The 26,432-nt window shown below is 42.3% G+C and overlaps 1 protein-coding gene across 1 annotated transcript in view; it reads right to left on the bottom strand.

Annotated features, from left to right (window-relative positions):
* The window catches only part of LOC109936697 (diacylglycerol O-acyltransferase 1-like), a 173,330-nt gene that overhangs the window by 101,311 nt on the left and 45,587 nt on the right, over nt 1–26,432 (bottom strand). The window contains exons 4-5 of the mRNA XM_048606009.1: nt 25,575–25,660; nt 5,614–5,666 (exon numbers count right to left, since the gene is read on the bottom strand). Coding sequence (XP_048461966.1) covers nt 5,614–5,666; nt 25,575–25,660 — 139 coding nt within the window. The remainder of the gene's footprint in view (nt 1–5,613; nt 5,667–25,574; nt 25,661–26,432) is intronic.

Genomic DNA, 26,432 nt, shown 5'->3' with positions numbered 1-26,432 from the left:
CGGGCCTAGACCCTTGGGATGATATTGGAAATGTCAAATATGCCCACAAAGTATATACCAATAATCAAGAGAACATCAGTTTTTTCTAATAGATGTTAATAATGATTTATTTCTGTTCTTATTTACAAATAAACCTAAGGTCTGCCTTTTACAAGTAAGGCCACAGGCGGTGAATCAAATCAGGTCCTATCATGTCAGTTATCTTAAGGGAATCAGCGAATACAGGAGTCCTGCCAAGGAACTACTGGCACGCAAACATGATTCCAATTTATAAAAATTGAAAAAAGGATAAAGTAGGACGCCGTAGACCTGAAAGCTTGATATTGGTAATTTAACACAAAGCAAGTATGAGCATTTGATAGCACAGTAAGCTGTACAATTTATATCTCAATATTTGTCAAACAATACAAATAACTTGTGTACTTAAGCAAATATTTGCATTTGATGAAGTATCCAGAATTTGATAGGCTTAAATAAGTGTTTTCAATTAGGATTGAATTCAGAAACAATGAGGACCCTGTGTTTGGTTGATATAATTCAGTTGGAAGTGTGTTAGAATGAAAATCCTGGGTTTGAAATGAGGGCTCTTGTGGTATAGTGGCCGTATCCCAACCTCTGAGCTAGAACACCCAGGTTTAAAGCCTACCTGGTTCAGAGGTTTGTCATAACATCCCTAGAAAAGTTAATTAAAAATACCTGAAGCAATAGCGTACTATGATGACCTCAGAGAAATCAGTAATGTCAATGCATGTACAGAACCAAACAACTTTTGGCAACCTGTGAAACCAACTAATGTTTTTCCGGACCCGAAACGTTATCTCTGTTTTCTCCTTCACTGATGCTGCCAGATCTGCTGAGCTTTTCCAGCAACTTTGTTTTTGCTCCTGATTTACAGCATCCGCAGTCCTTTTGGTTTTTAATGTTTTTCCAGCTTTATTATCCAAATTATACATCAAAACATGGATTCTAAAATTCAACAAGGTTCTCCTGTTGTAAGTCTAGAAGACAATAAGAACTCAAACTAAACTTTAGATCCATTTAATTTATTCTGAAACTAGATTTCCTGTAGTATTGCTTGATGAAAGTTTTGCAACAGAGCCGCTGTAACATACTTGATTTTAAGCTGTGCAGACCAGGAAATTTCCATTTTGTTCCATTAAGATGGGGTCTTTGAGTTAACTTATCTAACTAAGTAGGTAAATGTAATATTATATTTTGGCCACAGGTTTCTTTGAGCAAAGAAGGTGAAAATCACAGGGAGGCATCATTTCAGATTACAATTGAATGACTAGTACCAGTAATGCGTGAATGTCAGCTAAAGGGATTAAGCTTAAAGTAGTTATGGAAAGGAACACTGAAACAGAAAAAATAAAAGTACTAACTGGAAGAGATTCAATTTTAAAGATTTAAGAGGGGATCTAGAACTTGTAGATTTGAAACAAGGACTGGCCATGGAAGGAAAAATTGAGCAACAGCAGGCCTTCAAAATGAAGAAAGTTTAATTCCAAACCAAATATACCCCAATGGAGGGCAGATGGTGCATCCAAAGCTAGAATTCCTTGGATGACAACAAAAATGGAGGCTGTAATAAAACAAGAAAGATTTACAATGAATATCAAATACAGATGACAACAGAAAACCAGCGAGATTACAGGGAACACAAGTGAAATTGAAATAAAAAGATAAATGAGGGGCAAAGCAGAAAAGAACAGCAGCATAACATAAAAGGGAACATAAATATTTTATAAACATTTAGAAAGTAAAAAGTTGGTTAAAGGAAATTGGTGGGGCCAACTTGGATCTAAAGAAAAATGTTCTAGTTGGGGCAAAGGACATGACTAAGGTATTGAATGAGTACTGAATGAGGATTTTACATCTGACTTCAGAAAAGGGATGAATTAACATTGTGGTAGAGAAGGGAGAAATATAGCTTTTTAACAGGCTAAAAACAGAAGGAAGAACTAAATACTTTAAATATTGGAATCAATAAAAGATAACAAGCCACCTGGTCAAGATGGGATGCAGCCTGGATTGCTAAGGGAATCTAGGTTGGAGCTATCAGCTATGTGATCACACATTTTGAATTCTTGTTGGATATGGGATCGGTTCCAGAGAAGTCAGGGATTGCAAATGTTACATTCCTCTTCAAGAAACAGGACAGGGATAATCCCAGTAAATATTGGCAAATCAGTCTAACATCATCAATCTGAAAACTACTAAAGATCACTGACAAAGACTAAATTAACACTCACAGAAACATTCTTGAAGAAGGGAAAACTAGAAAGGATTGCTGAAAGACAAATCATCTCCATCAAACTTAATTTGTGTACTAGATCAAGAGAAAGTCAATGAAGGTAGTGCATGTGTGATAATAAATGAATTCTCAAAAGGCAAATGACAAACCTCCCCTTAACAGGTTTATTTGGAAAATATAAGCATGGGTTTTAACAGGGCAGTGGTTTTCTGGATAGATAATTGGCTATGGAGTTCCCCAAGAGTCGGTATTAGAATTATTATTTTTCTCGTTATATACAAATGCCCTAAGTTTGGGCATCGGGAGTATAAGTTCAGAGTTCGTGGATGATACGAAATCAGACAACATAGTAAATAATGTGGAAGATGTTAGCAGGACTCAGGAAGACATTGGTAGTCTGGTAAAATGGGAAGAAATGGGGCAGATGTAAGAAGTGCAGATAAGCATCAATAGATACACTGCTGAAGGAATGTCATGGAGAGGCAGTCTAATAGTGCTACTTTATCCTCCTTTTCCAGCTCCCCAGCCTCTACATTCAAAGGATCATTATCTGGGATTTAGGCCACCTCCAGCAGGATGACAACACTGTTTGCATTTTCCCCCACCATCCCTTGTCAGCATTTTGCAGTACTGTTCACTCCACAACATCATGGTCGACTTCTCAGTCACTCCCAACACCTCTTTACACTCTCTCATGGCATCTTCCCAAGCAATTGCAGAAGGTGAAGCAGTGACCTACTTGCATTTCTTCCAATCTTGTTTACTGTAGAATAAATGAGACAAAATGCAGGTTGCATGGCTGTTTTGGAATAGCCCCACCTTGTCCACAAGAATGACCCTGACCATCTATTCATTTGTAATTTCAATATCCCGTCCTGTTTCGATGCCAACATTTCTGCCTTAGGTTGTTGCTATTTTCCAGTGAAGCCCATGCAAAGTGGAGGCACAACATCTCATTTACTAATTAGGAATTCCACAGCCTTTAGAACTCAACATTAAAATCAATAACTTCACACCATGAACTCGCTCTTCCATTTTAATATCTCCTCCCCTGCCAGTGTCTTATTTCCACGAGTTCATTCTCAGTACAGTTTACCTATTTTCTGCTATTAAATCCTACCATTAACATATATGCTTAATCTATAATCTTTTACTACCACTAGCATTCCCTTGTCTTTAGCCTGAGGAACCTTCACCATATGTTTTATGTGTCCCTTTTCCACCATTTTTCTACAGTATAATACCCATTTATTGTCAGTCTCTGTGGTGCAATTGGTCGGTGTGTTCAGCTGTTAACCAAAAGGTTGGTCATTTGAGGCCATCCAGGGACGACAGACCTACTGTCTCCAACCCATCAACAGTCTTTGTCACAAAGATCTGGGCTGTCAATGGGTACGAAAAAATATTAAAGGGTCTTGTGGTGCAGTAATAGTGTCCTAACCTCTGGATCAGAAGGTAATGGTTCAAGTCCGAACGTACTCCAGGGGTGTATGTCATAGGTTGATTAAATAACCAGTATCATTGATTTCCAGGCCCCTTCATTTCCAAAGAAGAGCCGTCTTGAAATGTTAACTCTGTTTCTCTCTCCACAAATGCTGTATGACCTCCTGAGCTTTTCCAGTCCTATGAGTTGTTTAAGATCTCCAGTATTTGCAACACTTTGCTCTAGTATTATAAATAGCATTTTGAAGAGAGACTTCAGGTGTATATTTCTAAATCTTTGGTGATCACAGGGATGCTGTTAAGACAGTTCATTAGGCCTCAGCTGGAGCATTGTGTACAATTATGCCCAATTCTGGGCATCATAGCTTTGGAAAGATGTCAACAACTTGGAATGGGTACAGAATTTTATTGGACAATACCAAAATGAGTAACTGCAAGTTATATGGCGAATTTACAGAAAGCAGAATTATATCTTTCGGCACAGGGAATGTTAAGAGTAGAGCCAATATATATATGCAAAATTATGAGGGGTATAGGAGTTTTGATAAAAAATAGAAGGGAGATTTTTTTTTCACCCATTAGTTCATGGGATGTGTTCATTACTGGCTGGGCCAGCATTTACTGCCCATCTCTAGTTGCCTTCAGAAATTGGGGGTGAGCTGCCTTCTTAAACCATGGCAGTTCATGTGCTGTAGGTAGACTCTCCGTCTCAGTGAGGGAGTTCCAGGATTTTAACACAATGACACTGAAGGAACAATGATACATTTCCAAGTCAGGATAGTGATTAGTTTGGAAGGAAACTTGCAGATGAGCTGTTCCCATGTGTCTGCTGCCCTCGTCCACCTGGTTGTGGTTGTGAATTTGGAAGGTGCTATCTAGGGAGCTGACATGAATCTCTGCAGCACATCCTGTAGATGGGACACACTGATGCTGCAGAACACCGCCCTGGTGGAGGGTTGAATGTTTGTGGATGTGGTACCAATTAAGTAGGTCTGTTTCTCCTGGTCAGTATCAAGCTTCTTGAGTCTCTTTGAGGCTTCAGTAATCAAAGCAGATGGGGAGCATTCCATTATGCTCTTGACTTGAGCCTTGTGGATGGTGAACTGGCCCACTGCAGGGTTCCTGGCCTCTGACCTGTTTCTGTAGCCACAGTATTTCTATGACTAGTCCATTTCAGTTTCTGGTCAATGGTAGCCCCCAGGACTTTGATCGTGAGGTTTTCAGCAACGACAAAAATAATGGATACTGGTCTCTAGTTGAACAGAGTCATTTTGTGGCATTGCTTGCCCTTGTCAGACCAAAACTGACAGTCCAGGTCTTGCTGCATTTGCGCATGGACTGTTTCAATATCTGAGGAGTCATTAATCGTGTTGAAAATTCTGCAATCATCAGCAAGTACCTCCACTTCTGACTGTAAGATGGAAGGAAGGCCATTGATGAAGCCAATGAGTATGGTTGGACCTAGGATACATTGATGAATTGGCAAGGTAGATCAGTAACCAGTGGTCATAAATTTCAACTAATTTGCAAAAGAACTAAGATGGGAAACAAACGGGATGATTAAGGTTTGGGATGTATTAACTAAAAGAATGGTGGAATTAGATTTCACAAGAGCATTCAAAGGCCACTGAACCTGCATTTCAAGAAGTCTAACGTGTAGGATTATAGGTTACAATCTGGATGTGGGACTAAATTGGACAGTGCTGTCAAAAAGATTTAAAAGCATGATGGGGATGAATGCCTTCATGTAAAGTTCTATGACAGGGCAGTCCTGTCAATGTCATTCTTTATGAAGTAACAGCCTGTAGGGAGCTTTATTTTGTGATTCAATATTGATCAGTAAAAAACCTAAAATTCATTTCTGATTCCTGAAAAATATTTTTAAATGTAAATTTGAGTAATAGAGATACACTTACTACAGACAGGGATCTTTCTATATGAAGAGCAACAAGGACAAATACATTTGACACTGAAAGAGAGAAAACTTGGTCACATCATTGATTTGACTTGAAATGTATATTAAGAAAATTTCATTCACTAACTTAGATGATTGTCTTGCACTAACAATCACAAAAAGATGGCATTAATAAATTTATCACGAAGATTAAATGGTGGATTTCTCTTTATTGTTTCAAACTTGTTTCTAAGCAATTACTACTTCAGGTTACCTACTCTGTTAGTTTATTTGCTTGCACTATATTTTATCATGTTTTTCACATACAATTAAAAAATCTCCTTTATTCGTATACCAATCTCAATAGAAATATTTACCCTTTCACAAGCTTTCGTAATTTTGTACATATCTATTTAATCTTCTTGCTTAAAAAAGCACAGCCTCAGTCTTTTCCCCACTATAACATCATTTCAACTTTCCCTTGAGCACCATCATTCTTAGCATTTTCCTAGAGAATTATGTGATTCCAGTACATTCCTATGTGTATGTGAGTATGAGAGTGTGTGTCTATTTGTTTGTAGGGGGAAGTGCACCAAAATTGCACAATAAATGAGATTTAATGTCAAAAGATTGGCTAAGTCCACTGGCTGGAAAGTCAGGAGTGAGTTGTTAGTTGTTTCTGTTGATCTTGGAAAGACTAAGGCTTTCAGTGGCTTTAGCAATTAATTACTTGCCTGAGATTGTGCTTGCCACCCCAGAAAAAAGACATTTTTTTTGCCTTAAACAACTTCTAGTCAATCTGAATGCCACCAGTCCCAGCCGAGTCACCAGAAGCAGTGGCTACTGCAAGGACTGCAGTAACCCAAGCAAGTGTGGAAGAAATGGGATCAGTAGCACTGATCACGCAAAAATAGCAGCCTGGAGGATCGATCATATTTAAAGGGCAGGGAACAGTAGAGGATATTTATGTCAGGTGGCTTATTCCTTTGGGAGTTTGGCCTTACATGGGACACTACAGATGGAATTCTCCCAGCCTGTGAATGGCATGGGTGAATCAGTTGGGAAAATATGCAGGATTTGGAAAAATGAGATTCTTGACATCGAGGAAAAAAATCTGATTTTCGTTTCTAGGTTTGAATGGGAAGATGAGAATCTCACTAGTGAGCAGCAAGAGGCCTATTTGCATGCATTATTATCTATTCTCACCTCATTGATATGTAGTTTACGATCCTCCCAGACGACAGAGAAAAACTATTCAGCAACAATTTTAGTCATGAAAGTCTGAGCAGGTACCTGGAGGTTCTAGCTCATCACTAGCTCCTCCAGGTTTCCACTCTTGACATGCAGTCTCCGTCATCTCAGGGACACTCTAAAGGTAGCAACTGCCTGCATCTTTTGTCCAACGAGCCTGGCATTGGACATGCACCGGCCTCTTGAAATTATTTTAGCACACCTCTACATTCACGCCTCCTCCGGCATGCCCGTCCTCGACCTCGACCTCAACCTCCTCCAGTGTCACAGCAACTCAGAATGCAAATTTGTGCAATAACACCTTATCTTTGTCTGGGCACCTACAGACTGGAGGACTCAACATTGAGTTCTCTAATTTCAAATAACCTTCCCACCTATCCCCCAACTCCCTTTCCAGCCCCACCTCCTCCCTCCCATTCCACCTCCCTTTCAGCCACCAACTAGATTCATCCATCCCATCGACCAACCAGGTCGTACCTACGACCACCGTCCAGCTATCACCACCATACCGCTACCCTTTCCCCTCAATCTTTATTTGCAGCTCCCCCAAATCCAGTCCTGAAGAAGGGTAATACCCAAAACATTGACTTCTCCTTTCCTCCAGATGCTGCCTGGCTTGCTGTGTTCTTCCAGCCTTCTGTTTGTCTACCTCTACATTCATCAACTCAATGCTGCATTTTGGAGCATATGACAAATTTCCTTGCAATGGCGCTGCCAGGCCACTTTATACACAGGGTCAAGAACCCATGTCATACATCAGAGCAGGGTGAAGTTTAGAGCTGTTAGCTTGCACTCTTAGTGCTCATTCGCTTTATGTGTACTTGAATGCTCAGAGCATCTCTGCCTTGCCTTATTGTGCTTTGTTGCCTCACTCAGAACTTACTTACAGTATTTCTGTTTTGCCTTGCCTTTTAGCACAGCCACACAAACAGGCAACTTATCATGTTTGTCAGCAATTATCAGTCACGCTAGTGGACATGTTTCTGTACAGGACCATGCTACATCTATGTCCTGAATGTGCTTCAACCAAAGAGCCATATTTCAAAGTCTTGTGGGAGTCGTGCTTATTCAAGTCAAGATGGACTCTCATCAGTCAGTAGGTAATAGCACAGTTAAGTCAAGGGCATTGTCAAATATCAGTCTGGTGCTTGGGTTGATCAGTGTGGAAGACTACATCACTACAGTTCAGGGAGTTAATCTAATTATTCATCAGTTGGACCTGTCTTTCTAACTTGGGCCCCTGTTTCTAAGCAAGTCAGGGAGTGGCCGTGGTCAGTCTGGGGTCTGTTAATAGTGTTGTGGACCAGAGCAAACCCCCTCAAAATATATTAAAAAGATAGCATACAACATAGAACTGTACAGCACAAGAACGGGCCCTTCGGCTCATGATGTTGTGCCGAATATGACGCCAAATTAAACTAATCCCTCTGTCTGCCCTTAGACCATATCCCTCCATTCCTTGCATATTCATGTGGGTATCTAAAAGTATCTTAAATGCCCCTACCGTTTCTACCTCCACCACCACCCCAACAGCGCGTTCCACACTCCTACTACTCTCTGTGTAAAGAACTTGCTCCTCACATCTCCTTTGAACTTTCTCCCTCTTACCTTAAATGCATTGCCCCTAGTTTTTGACATTTCAACTCAGGGGAAAAGATGTTGACTATCTATGCATCTCATAATTTTACAGACTTCTATAAAAGTCTTCCCTCAGCCTCCGCTGCTCCAGAGAAAACAACCCAAGTTTTTCTAGCCTCTCCTCATACTTCATACCCTCTAATCCAGGCAGCATCCTGGTAAACCTCTTCTGCACCCTCTCCAAAGCCTCCATATCCTTCCTGTAATTTGGTGACCGGAACTGAAAGTAGTACTCTAAGTATGGCCTAATCCAAGTCTTCTAAAGTTGCAACATGACATCCTGACTCTTGTACTCAATTTCCCGGCCAATAAAGCCAAGCATGTCATACACCTTTACCACCCTATCTATGTGCATGGCCACATTCAGGAAGCTGTGGACTTGAAGCCCAACATTCCTCTGTACTAAATGCTGTTCAGGGTCCTGCCATTAACTGTATATTTTTCTTTAACATTTGATCTCCCAAAGTGCAGAACCTCACAGTTACCTGAATTTAACTCCATCTGCCACATCTCTGCCCATATCGGCAACAGATCTAGATCCCGTTGAATCCTTTGACAAGCTTCTACACTACCAACGACTCCACCGATCTTTGTATCGTTTGCAAGCCTGCTAACCCACCCATCCACATTTTCATCCAAGTCATTTTTTAATATATATATATAAATATATCACAGCAGAGGTCCCAGTACGGATCCCTGTGGAAGGCCACCAGTCATGGATCTCCAGCCTGAAAACAACGTTTCACCATTACCTACTGCCTTCTATGGCCAAGCCAATTCTGAATCCATACAGCTAAGTCACCATGGATCCCATGCATCTTAATCTTCTGGATGAGCGTACCATGAGGCACCTTGTTAAAATCTTTACTGCATGTAGATAAAATCCACTGCTCTACCCTCATTGATCACCTTTGTCATCTCCTCGAAAATTCAATCAAGTTAGTACGACATGACCTGCCCTGCACAAAGCCATGCTGACTGTCCCTAATTAGGTCATGCTTTTCCAAATGCGTGTAAACCCTATCCCTGAGAATTGTCTCTAATAGCTTCCCAACCACCGATGTGAGACTCACCGGTCTATAGTTTCCTGGATTATCCCTATTTACCTTCTTGAACACAGGAACAACATTAGCTATTCACCAGTCTTCCAGGACCTCTCCAGTGGCTAGCAAGGATACAAAGATCTCGGTCAAGGCCCTATCAATCTCCTCTCTTGACTCTCTCAAAACCTGGGGTAGATACCATCAGGCCCTAGGGACTTATCTAACCTAATGTTCTTCAAGAGACGCAACATCACTTCTTTGTTGATCTCAAAATGCCATAGCATATTAGCATGCTCCACACAAATCTCACTATCCTCCATATCCTTCTCCAGGGTGAATACTGATGCAAAGTACTCATTTAGGATCTCACCCCCATCCTCTGCCTCCAAGCACAAGTTCCCTCCTTTAACCTTGAGTGATCCTACTTTCTCCATAGTTATCCTTGATTTTACTATATTTATAGAATGCCTTGGGATTCTCTTTAAACCTACTTGCCAAGGTCATTTCGTAGCCCCTTCTTGCTCTCCTGATTCCCTTCTTGAGTTCCTTCCTGATTTCTTTATATTCCTCATGAGCCCTGTCTGTCTTTAGCTTTCTAAACTTTACATATGCCTGTTTTTTTTCCCTTTTATCTAAATTCATAACCCTCCTCATTATCCAAGGGTCCCATACTTTGCCATCCTTATCCTTCCTTCTTACTAGTACATGCCAGTCGTGAACATTCACCAGCAGATCTTTAAACAATTTCCACATATCAAATGGGGACTTTCCTGATAACAGCTCCTCCCAATTAACACACCCTAGCTCCTGCCTAAAACTGACGTAATTTGGCCTTCCTCAATTTAGTACCTTGCCAGAAGGTCCTGACTTATCCTTTTTCATAGATATCTCTCCCACTGAAGTCACCTGGCCAAGCTCATTAGCCAGTATAAGATCCAGTATGACCCCTCCTCCAGTTGCACTATCCACATACTGTTTCAAGAAACCCTCTTGGATCCACTTAACAAATTCTGCCCTGTCTAAGCCTCTTGTGCTAAGGGAGTCCCAGTCAATATTGGGGAAGTTAAAGTCGCCCACTGTGGCAACTCTATTTTTATTGCATCTTTTCATAACCTGCCTACCTATTTGTTCCTTGATGTAAGATTCTTATATATTTCTCAGTGCAAAAGGGCAGAGATGGCAGTTGGGTAGTGGTGCGCTCCTCCTGCCAAATGTGGGAGATCAGACAGCAGTCTAGTGTCCCCGACGACTATGTCTGCAGGAAGTATGACTGACTGCAGCTCCTCACAGACTGCGTTGTTCTGTTGACGTGGCAGTTGGACTCACTGAGGAGCATACAGGGGGCAGAGTGTGTGATAGATACTAGTTACAGTGAGGTGGTCACACCACAGGTTCAGTTAGGTAGATGGGTGACCATCAGAAGAGACAGGCAGGTAGTTCTGTGGCTATTCCCCTCTCTAACAGGTACACTTTTTCGGATACTGTTAGGGGAGATAGCCTCTCAGGGGAATATAACAGCAGCAGCCAGGCTTGCGTAATCACAACTGGATCTGCTGTCGAGCAGGGTTGGGCAAGGTCGAAGCGAGTGATAGTGTTAGAAGACTCGTTAGTGAGGGGCACAGACAGTTGTTTATGTGGTAGCATTTGAGACTCCAGGATGGTATATTGCCTCCCTGATGCCAGGGTCAAGGATGTCTCTGAGCAGTTGCATGAAATTCTTAATGGGGAGGGTAAGCAGCCAGAGGTTGTTGTGCACATTGGTACCAATGACATAGATAGAAAGCGGGATGAGGTTCTGCGGAGTGAGCACAGTGAGTTAGGAAAGGGGCTGAAAAGCAGGACCTCAAGGATAGAGATAACACAGTATGGAGCTGGAAAAACACAGCAGGCCTGGCAGCATCAGAGGAGCAGGAAAGTTAACGTTTCAGGTGGGGACCCTTCTTCAGGAAGCGAGAGGGAAGGGAGTTCAGAAGTAAATAGAAAGAGGAGGGGTGGGGCTGGACAAGGTAGGTGGGATGGTAATAGGTGAGCGTAGGTAGTGGTGAGGATTGGCCAGTGGGGTGGGAGGGTACATAGGTGGGAGAGAAGATGGACAGGCTGCGTCAGGTCAAGGAGGCAGGAATGAGAGGGAGAGTCAGATATGGGATGAGGCCGGGGGTGGGGAGATTTTAAATCTGCTGAATTCCATGTTTAGACTGGCTGCTCAATGTTCCAATGTTTCATTGTTTTAGACAAGACAGATAGGAAGGTAAAAGAGGTGGAGGAGTTGCATTACTAATTAGGGAGAATGTCACATCTGCACTGAAAGAGGACATATTGGAGGGCTCATCCACTGAGACAATATGGGTTGAGTTCAGAAATAAGATCGGTGCAATCACTCTAATAGGATTATACTGTAGGCCCCCCAATAGCCATCAATAACCTGGACCCTAACTTTTTCTTATTTTAAACGTAAGTGTAAGGTTTTGCGTTTCAGATGCAATTCGATTGATCAAACTACCTGATGTTAAGCAAAACACACTTAATTCTTACACTACAGTTAAAATACAGACAAAATAAAAACAAAAGAATTGGCTTAACTATAACTGTATTGAAATGCTTAACAAAATAATAGACATTTTGGTACTACTAATTAATGGTTCCAATATAGTGACATCTCACAAACACATCCTTGGTAAAGGCAAATTCAGTAAAACAGATTGTCTCACTTGTAATTCTAGCAGAGAACCCCAGGTTTTAGCTGTAACAGAGAGAGGAATAAGAGCTTTCACATCTAGCCTCAAGACCCCAGCAACTGCTACTGAAGGCTAAAACTAAAAAAGTCCTGCTTCTGTGGGAGCTGAACTCATCTATTCAGACAGCTTCAATTATTCTCAATTGACTGTCATGGGGAATTACTAGGAGTAATTGCTGTGGCAGAAATGTTGGGAACATGAATTGACAGGATTGGAGGTAGTATATGGGGATGCAGAGGGGACAATAGTTGTGATGGGGAGTAATCTAACACATAAGGGTAGGATACAATTGAGTGTGGGAGGGTAATGGTGCTACGGTTGGAGGCGAACATCATCAACAGTCACCACTAGCCCGATCCAATGCAGATGGACAATGCACAACTTTGTTTGCCATAACTAAGCTCGATGTTTCGTGCTCAGGTGATTTTTAAAAAATTCATTCATGGGATAAGGGTGTTGCTTTTAAGCTGCATTTATTGCCCATCCCAGTTGCCCAGAGGGCAGTTGAGAGTCAACCACATTGCTGTGGGTCTGGAGTCATATGTCGGCCAGACCAGGTAAGGATGGCAGTTCCTTCCTTAAAGGACATTAGTGAATCAGATGGGATTTTTCCAACAATCGGCAACGAATTAATTTTTATCATTAGATTCTTAATTCCAGATATTTTTTATTGAATTCAAATTCCACCATCTGTCATGGCAGGATCAGAACCCAGAACGTTTTCTCGGTCTCACCACTAGGCTATTGCCTCCCCACTAAAATAGGTGATGAATAATTACATAAAAGAGTTGGGTGGAAATGTAGGGAAAATCAAAGCAGTTGGAGTTGACAGGAAAGTCAAGCCAGAAAGAAACATGAAGGTATGGGGATCACGTAAATTGAGAGGATAAGCCTCCAACTCACTCTGTGAAGCCTTCTGTCCCCGTCTCAAAGGCAAATGCACAATCAAAATGAAAAATGTCTGTAACCTCACTCAAAGTGAGCAGATCAAGGTTCATTTTTTTACGAGACAGTGCTTAAGGTTATTGCGAAGATTTGTAGCTCAGGTTGTGGAAGAGGTTCTTGGCTTGCTCACCAAGCTGGCTGGTTATCATACAGATGTTTCATCACCATGCGAGGTAACATCATCAGTGCGGCCTCCGATGAAGCGATGTTCATCATAAAATCCCTACAGTGTGGAAAAAGGCCCATGGGCCCAACAAGTCCACACCAACCCTCAGAGCATCCCACCTAGACCCATCTCCCTACAACCCACCTAATCTACACATCCCTGAACACTTTGGGCAATTCACCAGCCTGCACAAGTTTGGACTGTGGGAGGAAAACAGAGCACCCGGAGGAAACCAAAGCCGGCAATGTGCAAACTCCACACAGACAGTCACCTGAGGGTGGAATTGAACCGGGGTTCCTGGCACTGTGAAGCAGCAGTGCTAACCACTGAGCCAACATACTATTCTACTATGCTTGGAATTTATATGATCTGGTTCGTTAAGTTGGGTTGTGTCATTTCCAGTTCTTTTTTGAGTGGGTTTGTGTATGAGGTCTAATTCCACATGTTTGTTGATTGTATTACGGGTTGAAAGCCAGGCCTCTAGGAATTCCCAGTGCACTTGGACAATGAAGGCCATTGTTGCATGAAAGCTGTTCAGTGTACAATAACGTTAAACGGATGTTATCACAGTACAGGTTAAAGACATGTCTATTTTGTTTTGAGACCACATGTATTGATCAACAATCAGATCAGAAAACGAGTCACTCTTCAAAAGGAACAGCATCTTCAGTATCCTACAGTGCAGCAGCATTGGCCAAACACAGGCAGAAGATACTTGTGAATCTTATTCAATGGAATCATGTTGTTTGAAGTCATCTTTCATAGATTGTAAATGTTTTGAAATTGCAGAGGTCAGCATCACCTGTTTTAATCCTAACTGCTGGTACAGCTTACTGGTTTGATATTTTTATGCTTTACCTGCTGTTTATTAAAAGATGGATTTTACCACATACTTCTGAATCAGGTCACCAATATGCAAGGTCCATTTATAGGCATCCTATAGCGCTTCTTGTTGACGCCTTCATGTCCCAATGTTTTGAGAATGCTGTTTAAATGTTATTTTATGCATGGCACAGCTTAATGATCACATTACTGAGGAGCTGCTGTTTCTGATAACATCTACACAGGCTCTTTAGAACCAATGCCAAAGGAGACAGGTACAAAAGCTGTTGCCATCTGCATTCACTGCATGAATAGCGTCCACATGCATGTGGAAGCCTAGGACCAGCATGAACCTCCAATAGATATGGTGCAGCCTCTTAATGCAGAGATCCCAGCCAAAGGTGTCCTCACGATACAACAAACATGCAGGAAACCCACAGTCGTACATCTTCCATAGAATGCCATAAAGATGAGAGAGGTAGTGGTGCTATATTTGTTTATGACGTCATATTATGATGCCCAGCATTTCTGCAATGCAACATCTTCCTCTACTGGTGCCAACATGGAAAATAAGATGTCTCCTCAACGTGAGGTTTCCCTGTTGGTCAGGTCTGGCACTTCATTTCAGTTCAGTGCAGACAGAGATCACTGCATAATCCTTGGATGCTTTGCTCTGATCGTAACAAGGCCATGTGACGGACAATAAACAAGATCCATGTAGGAATATGAGGTTGTTCATCAGTGACAGCTTCACCGTCTGTAAGCATAGCATTGTCAGCAAAAGCAATCCATGCATGACTTGTCAACCTCTTTCAATGAGACTGAGATGTGTGAAGTCATCTTTCATTGACTGTAAATGTTTTGGTGCTGCAGATGTCACATCCCCTGTGGAATCCCTTCTGCAAATGCAACTTACTGATCTAACCATTTTACACTTTTCCTGTTTAATAAGAGTTAAGAATACATCTGATATTCCATCATTCAATCCTGCCAAAGTTTCATGCGTACATGAAAGGCATAGTTTGATTCGTGATAGTCAGCATGGATTTGTGAGGGGTAGATCATGCCTCACAAACCTTATTGAATTCTTTGAAGAGATGACCAAACACATGGATGAAGGTAGAGCAGTGGATGTGGTATACATGGATTTAAGTAAGGTGTTTGATAAGGTTACCCATGGTAGGCTTATGCAGAAGGTAAGGAGGCATGGGATAGGGGGAAATGTGGCAGATTGTCTTCTAAGAGCCAGTCAATTCTGAATCCAAAGGGTGGTAGTGGACGGAAAATATTCAACATGGTACTCAGTTACGAGTGGTGTACCACAAGGATCTGTTCTGGGTCCTCTTCTATTTGTGATTTTTGTAAATGATTTGGATGAAGGAGTGGAAGGGTGGATTAGTAAGTTCGTGGATGATATGAAGGTGGGTCGAGTTGTGGACAGTGCAGAGGGCTATTCTAAGTTACAAACGGACATTGATAGGATGCAGAGCTGGGCTGAGAAGTGGCAGATGGAGTTTAACCCTGAAAAGTGTGAGGTGATTCATTTTGGAAGGACAAACTTAAAAGCAGAATACAGGGTTAACGGAAAGATTCTTGACAGTGTGGAGGAGCACAGGGATCTTGGGGTTCATGTCCACAGTTCCCTGAAAGCTGCCACCAAGGTGGACAGAGTTGTTAAGAAGGCGTATGGTGTGCTAGCTCACATTAATAGAGGGATTGAAATCAAGAGCCGTGAAGTTATGCTCCAGCTATACAAAAGCCTGGTTCGGCCACATCTGGAGTATTGTGTCCTGTTCTGGTCGCCTCATTACAGGAAAGATGTGGAAGCATTGGAAAAGGTGCAGAGGAGATTTACCAGGATGTTGCCTGGAATGGAGGGAAGATCTTATGAGGAAAGGTTGAGAGAGCTAGGGCTTTTCTCTTCAGAATGACGAAGGATGAGAGGTGACTTGATAGAGGTGTACAAAATGATAGATAGAGTGGACAGCCAGAGACTTTTTCCTGGGGTGGAGGTAGCTATTAAGAGGGGGCATAGTTTTAAAGTGAGTGGAGGCAGATATAGGGGAGAAATTAGGTTCTTTACTCAGACAGTGGTCGGGACGTGGAATGCATTGCCGGAGAGGGTAGTGGAGTCGGCCTCATTAGGGGCATTTAAGCGGCTATTAGATCGGCATATGGATGATAGTATAGGTAGGGGTGGAGTAATATTAGGGTTAGGGTAAAAGTTCGGCACAACATCGTGGGCCGAAGGGCTTGTACTGTGCTGTGCTGTTCTATGTTGTATGGGTGCTATGGAAAGAGTAGGGTTAGAACATCATATGGCATGAAGGATAGCTAGCTTTTGTACCTTTGTTCTTATAGTTGCTCCTGAAATAACAGTTGCTTATCTAGCTGAAAATGAAAAGTGAACATATATTTACAAATCTGATAATGTCTTTACAGTGAAGTTTCACAGATGCCACCTATGTGCTCGCAGAATGTTTCTATTTTTCCTTTTCCTCCCACTCAATGTACAATCCCAGGGCATACAGCTGAGGTACAGGAAACCTGTCAATTAGGGAGGTGATGACCGAGTGGTATCATCACTGGACTGTCAATCTACAGACCCAGATAATGTTCTGGGGATCTGGGTTCCAATCCCGCCACAGCAGATGGTGGAATTTGAATTCAAAAAATATCTGGAATTAAAGGTTTAATGATGACTGTAAATCCATTGTTGATTGTTGGAAAAACCCATCTGGTTCACTATAATGTCCTTCAGGGAAGGAAATTGCCATCCTTACCTGGTCTGGCCTACATGTGATTCCAGACCCACAGCAATGTGGTTGACTCTGAAATGCCTTCTGGGCAATTCGGTATGGGCAATAAATGCTACCTAGCCAGCAATGCCCTCGCCCTGTGAATGAATTAAAAAAATCTTGGATTTTGGATGGATGACCCCAATGTGTCAGTGGCTAGAGTCCAGACATGCTTGTCAGCTTGAATTCCCACAGGTTTGCAGACAGGGTGGAGATGGAGGGGCTGATCATCTTTGGTTTCTGCAGGGGAGGGGGGGTGCTGTATGTGGTTACACTTGTGTGCTTACTGGCACCTCCATGTCTGCTTGCAGAGTCGCGTCATCTGGAGTGAGGGACTGAGCACCAATGATAAGAGCAATGGAGTCAGGTCTGTGTGCCTATCTGGCACACACTTTCAATTATTATCTCGCCAGTATCTTGTATACATTCATTGTTACTTTCATACATGGCTTTTAAGGTCATGTTGATTGTCCCTGATAGCTCACAGCTTTCTAAATATTCACTCATGTTTCTTCACTAGTCCCAGGAGGTTTTTCTATCAGCAAACTGGGGCTAACCAGTCTGTAGTTGCCTGATTCAGCCTTCTTTTTTTGAAAACAAATGTAAAATTTGAGTGGCAGATGGAGTATAATTTGGATAAATGCAAGGTATTGCATTTTGATAAAACAAACAAGGCCAGTGAAATAACTCCACAGAGGTCAGTATTCTTTCACCAAGTCACCCTTTATTTACACATGGAAATTCTTTGACACTGATCCAGCTCCCTCAGAGCCAGCTCTCGGAGTGAACAGGATGTCTGACACTCTTATTCTTATCTGTCAAGCAGGGCTCCCTGATTAGACCAGATTAACAACCCCAGTTAGGGAACTTACATTAAATGAGGTCCACCTGGTTGACCTAATAACAATCACTACATCCCTCCCCCTGAGTCCGAGGACATAGGCTCCTCTGGGGGCAGTTTAGCACTGGGTCAGGTTCCTTCAACTTTGCCTCTGATATGGGCAGCGTGTAACACACAGCAGCTCGCCTCTTGTGCCCAGAGTGTCTTGGAAAACACTCATTCCCTTTTTCAGGCAGCAAAGGCATCAAGGTAGTGACATCCAGCATGTCCATCTCAGATTCTGAGGTATCTTCAACGCTTAATGGAGAGTGAGAACAGTCAGAAAGGCTGTCAGAGAGCAGGGCACATTTTGTTCCCGCACCGTTTCTGGGTTTGCAGCATTCATATGATCCACGTGTTTTCTCAGGACCTACACCAAATTTATACGTCACCGGACCTGACCTCATGGTGACCATGCCTCTTACCTATGCAGGGCCTTCCATGATTCCTACTCCAAACTTTGTCCCCTGAAAATCAAAGAGGAACTGGGCTGGTTTGGTATCTAGTGAAGCTGTAGTCTGTTTAAGCATGTCTTCAGGGTTTGGACTGCTTTTCCTGCTATTGGATGATATGGAGCTGTCCTTATATGTTGAATACCATTTGACTTTAGGAAATATTCAAATTCCCTGGAGTGGGGAGGGGTTGTGTCTGGGGGGGATGCTCTTTGGAGAGTTGGTGTGGACTCGATAGGCCGAATGGCCTGCTTCTGCACTGTGATCCCTGCTGGTAAACAATGGCACGTTATGTGATTTTAACGCTTTTGGGAGTCCGTGTATTGGAAAAGATGCTTGCAGTTTTTCTATCGTCGCCTGTGTTTGACGAATAAACAGTCCAGGCACTTTGAGTGGGCATTCATAATAACTAAGAACATTGAGCCCATGAAAAGACCTGCACAGCCAACATGTAACTGAGTACAGGGTTTATCGGCCATTCCCACAAATGTATGGAGCTGCTGGTGGTAATTTTTGTCTCTGTTAGCACTCTGGGCATTGCCCCACCAACACAGCTATGTCTGAGTCCGATCCTGGCCACCAAACATAACTTCTCGCCAACATTTTCATTTTAGAAACCCCTGGATGACCCTAGTAGAGTTCAGCCAGTATCTGGTGGCAACCTTTGGTCGGGACAATCACTCTCACTCCTCATAATAATATGCAGTCCTCTACTGTGAGCTGGTCCCTCTGGATCCAATAAACTTTCAATTCTGGATGTGACGGCCCTTTGGTTTTCCCCTTCACCACCAGCTGTTTCAGTTTTGCCAGGACCAGGTCTTTCTGCATCCAAAGTCTGATATCGTCAGCTTTGACTGAAAGTGTCTCCAGAAAATTTAAAACCATTATGGACTCTTCCAGTGTTGGTGCCACCTGTGATGTATCTGCCAGTGAGAGGCGACTCAATGCATCCGCATTTGAGATTTGGCCCCCTGGAAGGTGTTCTAAGTTGTAATTATATGCACTTAGTATTAGAGCCTACCGCTGAATGTAGCCTGAAGCTATGGGAGCATTGCATTGTCTTCTTTAAGTAGACCTAGCAGGGGTTTGTGGGCCATATAAATCTATTTGCGTAAAGGGATTGGTGGAACCTCCTAACTCCAAATATGATCGTCAAACCTTCCTTCTCTATCTGGACATATTTACGTTCAACAGTAGCCAAGGTACTGAATGCATACACTATTGGGCGTTCCTCTCCATTGGGCCACCTATGAGCAAATACTACCCTGATCCCACACGGGAAGGTGTATAGAATGGGCCGAAAGATTAAAAGGTAATGATGATATTCGACAACTGCATGGGAAAATAGATTGTACAGGATGGAAAATAAGCTGGGAAAGTTTAGGATGATACTCGACAAGCTGTATCACCTTTGATGAGTCCTGTGAACATTCCTTTATGAGCCGAAGACAACACTTGCAGCTTGTTTTCCCACCCTGTGTTTTCTGTACTAGCCAGCAGTTTTGTCTTTTTGTATCTGCTTTCTTTGTGCTGGCTATTTGTTACACCGTATAAGTCAGAGTTTCGTTCCAAGGAGCCGGACTTCGCTCAGAATCGTGAACAGTGCTAGGAACGAACCTAAGCCTCCAGACCAGACATTGATTGAGGGGCCCTCAACAGGCAGAAGGGCTTGAGACATGTTGCTTTTTCTTTCTTCTCTTCTATTTATTTTTACTACTATAATTATTTGTTGTTACCACTATAATCATTATTATTACTTAGCAAATTTAAGCAAATTGCTGTTGTCAAGCCTTCTCTTATTTACCCGAATCTGAAAACAACTACTTGGATACTTGCTGCGGTCCAAGACAGAAGGTATTGCATGTCAATAACAGATCTCACTTGTGATCATAGTGAGTCAATGCTTTAGAGGGTGATGGCTGTTTCTTTACTTCCCTGAAAACAACTGTTTGGTTACAACATCATTTCCAAGGCTGGCCCTTTTATAAAAAGTTTATGCAAAGGTGCCAGGATGGAGGCCAGGTTATTTATGATCTTTCTGTAATAATTCATCAATCCAAGGAAAGACCTAAGCTCCAGCGCAGACATGGAAGCCCAGGCACCTTTTGTCACTCTCACTTTATCTTCCAACAGGTGTAACTTGGTCTTGTCAACTCTGTCACCCAAGAAGGTCACTTGGGGTGCCTGGAAGACAGATTTTCCCTCCTAAGGTGTACATCCACCTGGGAGAAATGTCTAAGGACTGTGTCTAACTTCTCCAAGTACTCTTATTGGTCTTCACTGTTATCAGCACATAATCTAGACAAATGGCGACCTTGGGTAGACCTTGTGAAATGTTCTCCATCGTCCACTGAAAAATTGCACAGGCTGATAATACCCCAAATGGCAGTCTTGTATACTGGTACAAACCCTTGTGGGTATTAATTATAGCATACTTCTGGGAATCTAATTGTAGCTGCAAGTACGCATGGTTCATGTCCAGCTTCAAGAAGGACAGCCCCCCACCAGCTTTGTGTATAAATTCTCTATGCAAGGAATTGGGTATTTATCCAGTTGTGAAAAGTGGTTTATCAATTGGTTAAAATCCTCACAAAAGTGAACTGAACCATCAGGCTTCATGATCGGTATGACCGGTGCTGTATATTCCGCAAACTGGACTGGTTTGATGATTACTTTGCTTTCCAGAATTCTGATTTCTGCCTCTACTTTTGCCGGTAAGGCAAATGGCACTGGGCTGGCCTTGCAGAATTGTGGAATTGTTTCGTAGTCAAGATGCAAGGCAGCCTTGGCTCCTTTGATAGTCCCTAGACCGTTCTGAAAAACATCCTGGTATTTAATTAGGACTTCACTCAGGCACACATTTTCTCATTGAAAAATATTCAGCCAATCTAGGTGAATTGTTCTCAACCAATTTCGCCCCATCCAGCTTGGGCCTGAGCATTTTACTATAACCAGCTGATTCTCTTAAGAGGCTGGAACCAAAGTTGTACCCTTAGTCTGTATAGGTTCCTTGGTGTAGGCTTGCAGTCTAATTGAGGTCTCGCACAAACTTAAGGGTTGCAGTCCAGAGCAAATTTTGTTAAAGACTGGTTCTGCAATCACTGAAATAGCCGCACTGGTGTGACATAGAATCACAGAATTCCTACAGTGTGGAAACAAGCCATTTGGCCCAACAAGTCCACACTGCTCCTCCGAAGAGCATCCCACCCAGACCCATTCCCCTACCCCTGCATTTCCCACATCTAACCCACCTAACCTAAGCATCCTTGAACACTATGGACAATTTAGCATGTCCAATCTACTTGCCCTGCACATCTTTGGACTGTGGGAGGAAACCAGAGCACCTGGAGGAAACCCATACAGACACAGGGAGAATGTGCAAACTCCACACAGACAGTCGCCTGAGGTGGAACCGAACCCAGGTCCTTGGTGCTGTGAGATAGCAATGCTAACCACTAAGCCACTGTGCCATCCTTAAAATGTGTAAAACCAGCACTGCACTTGTCCTGTCATAGAATTCATAGATTCCTAGAATCCTTCCAGTGCAGAAGCAGGTCATTCAGCCCATCAAGTCCATACCAATCCTCCAAAGAGCATTCCACTCTGAACTAGCCCCCTACATTATCCCTTCAATTCCCATGGCTAATTCACCAAGCCTGCATATCCCTGGACCCTATGGGCAATTTAGCATGGCCAATCCACCTAACCTGCACATCTCTGGACTGTGGGAGGAAACCGGAGGAAACCCAGACTTGGGGAGAATATGCAAATTCCATACAGACAGTTGCCCGAGGGTGGAATCAAACCTGGGTCCCTGTGAGGCTGCACTGCTTACCACTGAGCCACTGTGCCACCCTAATGACATCCATTAGAACTGAGTGACCACTTAACCAGATGTTATACTTTGACTGGTTCCAATTTGGATGTTAGTAAGCAATTTAACTGTTCCAAACCATTGTAGGTGGGCTTTCCAGGGTGTGCACTCTCCTGGAAACCAATCTGAGTTCCCTTACCCAAATTAGGTCTAGTGGGACTCTTGCTGCCTCAAGTCCGCATACCAGCAGCAAACACAATGGCTTGCTGACCCGAATCCTGAAGAAAATTTTAACCATTTGGCTGAGGCTTGGCTTTGTTTTGTTTTGAAGTTTTTCTTTAGGCTGACCTAGAGTCCCTTTGCTCAGGATTTGTCTTGACTGAGGCATCAATTGGCTACAATCAAGTGGTGTTCCAAAGCTCAGTCAGACTGGCGAGGGAGTCCACTTCCATCAGAATGCCCTGCAACTCATATGCTCCATTTGTGAATTTTCCAGTGATAAAACTAACAGTGATAAAACTGCATAGTTATATCACAGATCCTGCATACCAAATGGTATCTCAGCATCTCATTAAGGATTAAACTGAAGTCACATGCCTCTGCCACCAATCTTAACCTAGTCAAAAATCCCACTATAGATTCTGCTGGTTCTCGAATTGCTGAGTAAAATTGATAGGTTAGAGGAGGCATGGGGTCATGATGTCCCTTAAATAAATCGGTCAAATCTTGAAAGGTTTTAGTATCTGGTAGCTTAGGGAAAGTAACCGAAAAAGGTGTGGGGCCACAAGCAGTCAGGGGAATTACTCTTTGATTTTCATCTGCCCCAATGACATTTGCCGGGAAAAAAAATACACATTCTTTAAACATTCTGGCTCCAGTCTTTGACGGCAGAATCAAATGAGTCAAGCTTCCCAAATAATGGCATGATACCAGAAATGCTTACCCCAACTCAAAAAGGCGACAGTTGCAAGCGAATTTCTTCAGGAGCTTGCTTTTCTTTCATCGCCACTGAACTAATTCCACTGAGGCTGGTATCCCATCACCAAGTCACTCTTTATTTACATGTGGAAAGTCCTTGACACTGATCCAGCTCCATCAGAGCTAGCTCTCAGTGTGAACATAGATGTGAACAAGAGTGTCAGACAATTAGCCAGGGGTCCCTGATTGGACCAGATTAACAGCCCCAATCAGGGAACTTCTATTCTACGAGGTCTATCTGGCTGACCTTGTTACAATCACTACAGGCAGGACTTACAAATTAATGTCTGGGCCCTGTGTAGTGGTGTAGAACAGAGAGCCTTACAGGTTCAGGCACATAATTCTTTGTAATTTGTGCCACAGGTAGACAGGGTGGTTAAGAGGGCGTTTAGCATGCTTGTCCTCATTGCTCAGACCTTTTGAGTATAGGCGTTGGAAAGTCATTTTGAGGTTGTACAGGACCCTGGTGAGGCCTCTTCTGGAGTACTGTGTGCATTTATAGTCACCTTGTTATAGGGAGGATATTACTAAACTGGACAGGGTTCAGAAGTGTTTTACCAGGATGTTTCTGAGAATGGAGGGCTTGAGTTATAAAAATAGGCTGGATAGGCTGGGACTCTTTTCACTGGAGAGTAGGACGTCATGAGGGGTATAGATACGGTGAATAGCAAAGGTCTTTACCCTAAGGTGCATTGACATTCAAATTATTAAGTCAGTATGAGACACCTCTCTGCTCCTTGTCCACAATGTAAATGCCATGAGCAGCACTATACTTCTTGCACTCATCAATGGTCAATCAGCTGGCCAAGTTCTTTATGGGGATGCTAGAAGATGCTGCATGTGCAGCTGAGTCACATGGCCTTGAGAATACAATTCACACCATACATATTATCATTCAATAAAGCCTGACCTCTAACATAATGCTATATTGTTGCCTATGCAGGTGAGATGACCTCCAGTGTATTTCATTCAGCAAAGATTATCAGTAATGAATTATCAAGTCCAAATTGGCTCTGAGGATGTCCCAGAAAAATACATGATGCATATAGTAATCAAGTGAACATAATAACATGAAATATATAATTATGTGCATAAGTTTATTGTGTCTCAACATCTGTGCTACCATTTCGCCCTCAAAATGTTTCACTTTTGCCCACCATCTGTTGGTGTGATAGTGATGAGATGCAGGGTTGCATGCAACGGCCCAGGTGGATATTCTGTGGAGGAACAAGGACTTGTATGGGGTAATGGGGTCTCCAGCACTGAGGCAGTTGCATCTTCCTCTACTTCATGCATTGAGAGCTCTGGTGTCACTGACAGCTGATGAAGAGTGTTTACTCAACCTGGAAGCATTTATTGTGGCTGAAACCAGAGGTTTGTCATCTGCCTGCAGCTCAACATATATGTAATCCCTGCAGTCTTTCCACGCACTGGGACTTGGAGTAAGAAAGTCTCCCATAGCTGCTGGGACATGTTTGATGAAATAATCGCCAGCACGTGCCCCCAATTCGTCCATGATGTAACTGAGCTGTGAGAATGGGAGAATGGCAGATGAAAGTGAGTGTTATTGCCCTTCAATGAGGTGGAGTTATCAGTTTTTGCTATGGGTTTTAGACTTCTTTGCCTATGGCAATGACCTGCAGTGGAGAACAAGATAGATATCAAGAAGAAGCTCAATGTATTAGGAAACCACAGCTCATGCATGTCACACATGTTCCAATATTTCAACACTAGGTTGGAGCCAAACCTCTCTTTGCTGGCTGGTTAGTCCAACTTTGCAGTCTGCAACCAACTGTCTATTCTTCTTGACCTCAATCCCCAAGGCATCCTCTTTACAAAGTGTTAGCATTTTGAGATTGGCAACCACCCCTCCAATCTTGGCCAACTCCCTGGCATTGTTGGTCTCCCTTTTTCCTGCAAAGTGTCAAGTCAAATGCTATTTATCCCCCTTTGTCCTGACAGCTCACCATGCCACACATGGGTCACACATTATAGCTGACACACAACTGCCTTATAATTATCACATGATTTGACCTCTCTTGCCACGTAGTCCTAAAGATGACTATTTCACAACCTGGTCTTCCTGCCTAGTTGCAAAGTCTCTTTGCTAACTTCATGAGGCTCTGGGATGAACACTAAATTAGCTTGGAGGAGAACGTTCATCATTCCCATTGTGCCAGAGTCCAAGACACCAAGGCTGTTCACTTCCTCCGCGATTTCAACCCAGGCAAAACAATTTTTTCTATTGTATATTTTCCGTTTTAGCTGAAATATAAATACAAGCTAAAGACTACATAATCTCTTTTATGAAAAATATCACTGATTGCCATTAACTCGCTGGACAAAATTAAAGTCTATTTAAAAGGATGAATTACAAAGGTTGATAAAAAGTAAATCCGATGAAATTAAAACTGTGTTTAGTATCTGCAGTCACTATTTTTATCTCCATGCTGTCACTCACCAATAATCAAATATGAACCAGGCCAAGTGTTGGGGTCACTCAAGGCAAATGCTATAATCTGAACAGGATCCACGAGGAGTCCATACCTGTGAAGATATTTTAGTTATCAATAATATTACACTTGAACCTATAAACTAAAAACGGTGTAGAATGAGAAAGTTGCAATATAAAGTTTATTTGGGTGTACACCAACTCCAACAAAGAGGAAAGGAATGTGTTCAACATAATGGGGTGTATGCCCTACATTTTTGATTTGATGTTTGTTCTTTAATTTCAGTCATAGAACACATACAGTTCTGGGGGATATAAAATGACTGCAATTCAAATTACCATACCAAGCTTTTATCAATCATATTTTACAAATTTAATCAATTATAGACTGAAGAAAACAATAGTCTAAAATTAAACAGTACTGTGATTGATTCGGTTTTAACCAACAGGTATGATTCAAATCTGCGTGAGACCTTCAAAATCCAGGAATCTCGGCAACTCTTTCCTGAGATGTAAAATACATGACCCTGTTTGAATTAACAAGGCAGTTTAAAAAGTCTCTGAGAAATAGGAGCCGATTTGAAAATCCCTTAATACAAAGATCAATTTGAAACTCAAGACAGATTGTTTAGATTGGCAAAAGCTCCTGTTCTGTAAGAAATGCCACAAACACAGTTTAATATAAAAAAAATTACAACTGCTTAGTCACAGAAGAGTTACCAATTTTCCACTGTTTTTACACTAAGCAGTCAGGTGGAAGAATTTCATCTGTAAAATAGATCATTTGCATCTTACGTTAAATAAAGCCTGATGGGGAAAGGCTGCTCAACTAATCTCTCTAATCGGCAGTTCCTACTACCTCTGAGA

This window comes from Rhincodon typus, chromosome 15 (assembly GCF_021869965.1).
Source record: "Rhincodon typus isolate 14 chromosome 15, sRhiTyp1.1, whole genome shotgun sequence".
In the NCBI taxonomy this organism is placed as follows: domain Eukaryota; kingdom Metazoa; phylum Chordata; class Chondrichthyes; order Orectolobiformes; family Rhincodontidae; genus Rhincodon; species Rhincodon typus.
This window is presented reverse-complemented; position numbering and strand designations above follow the sequence as displayed.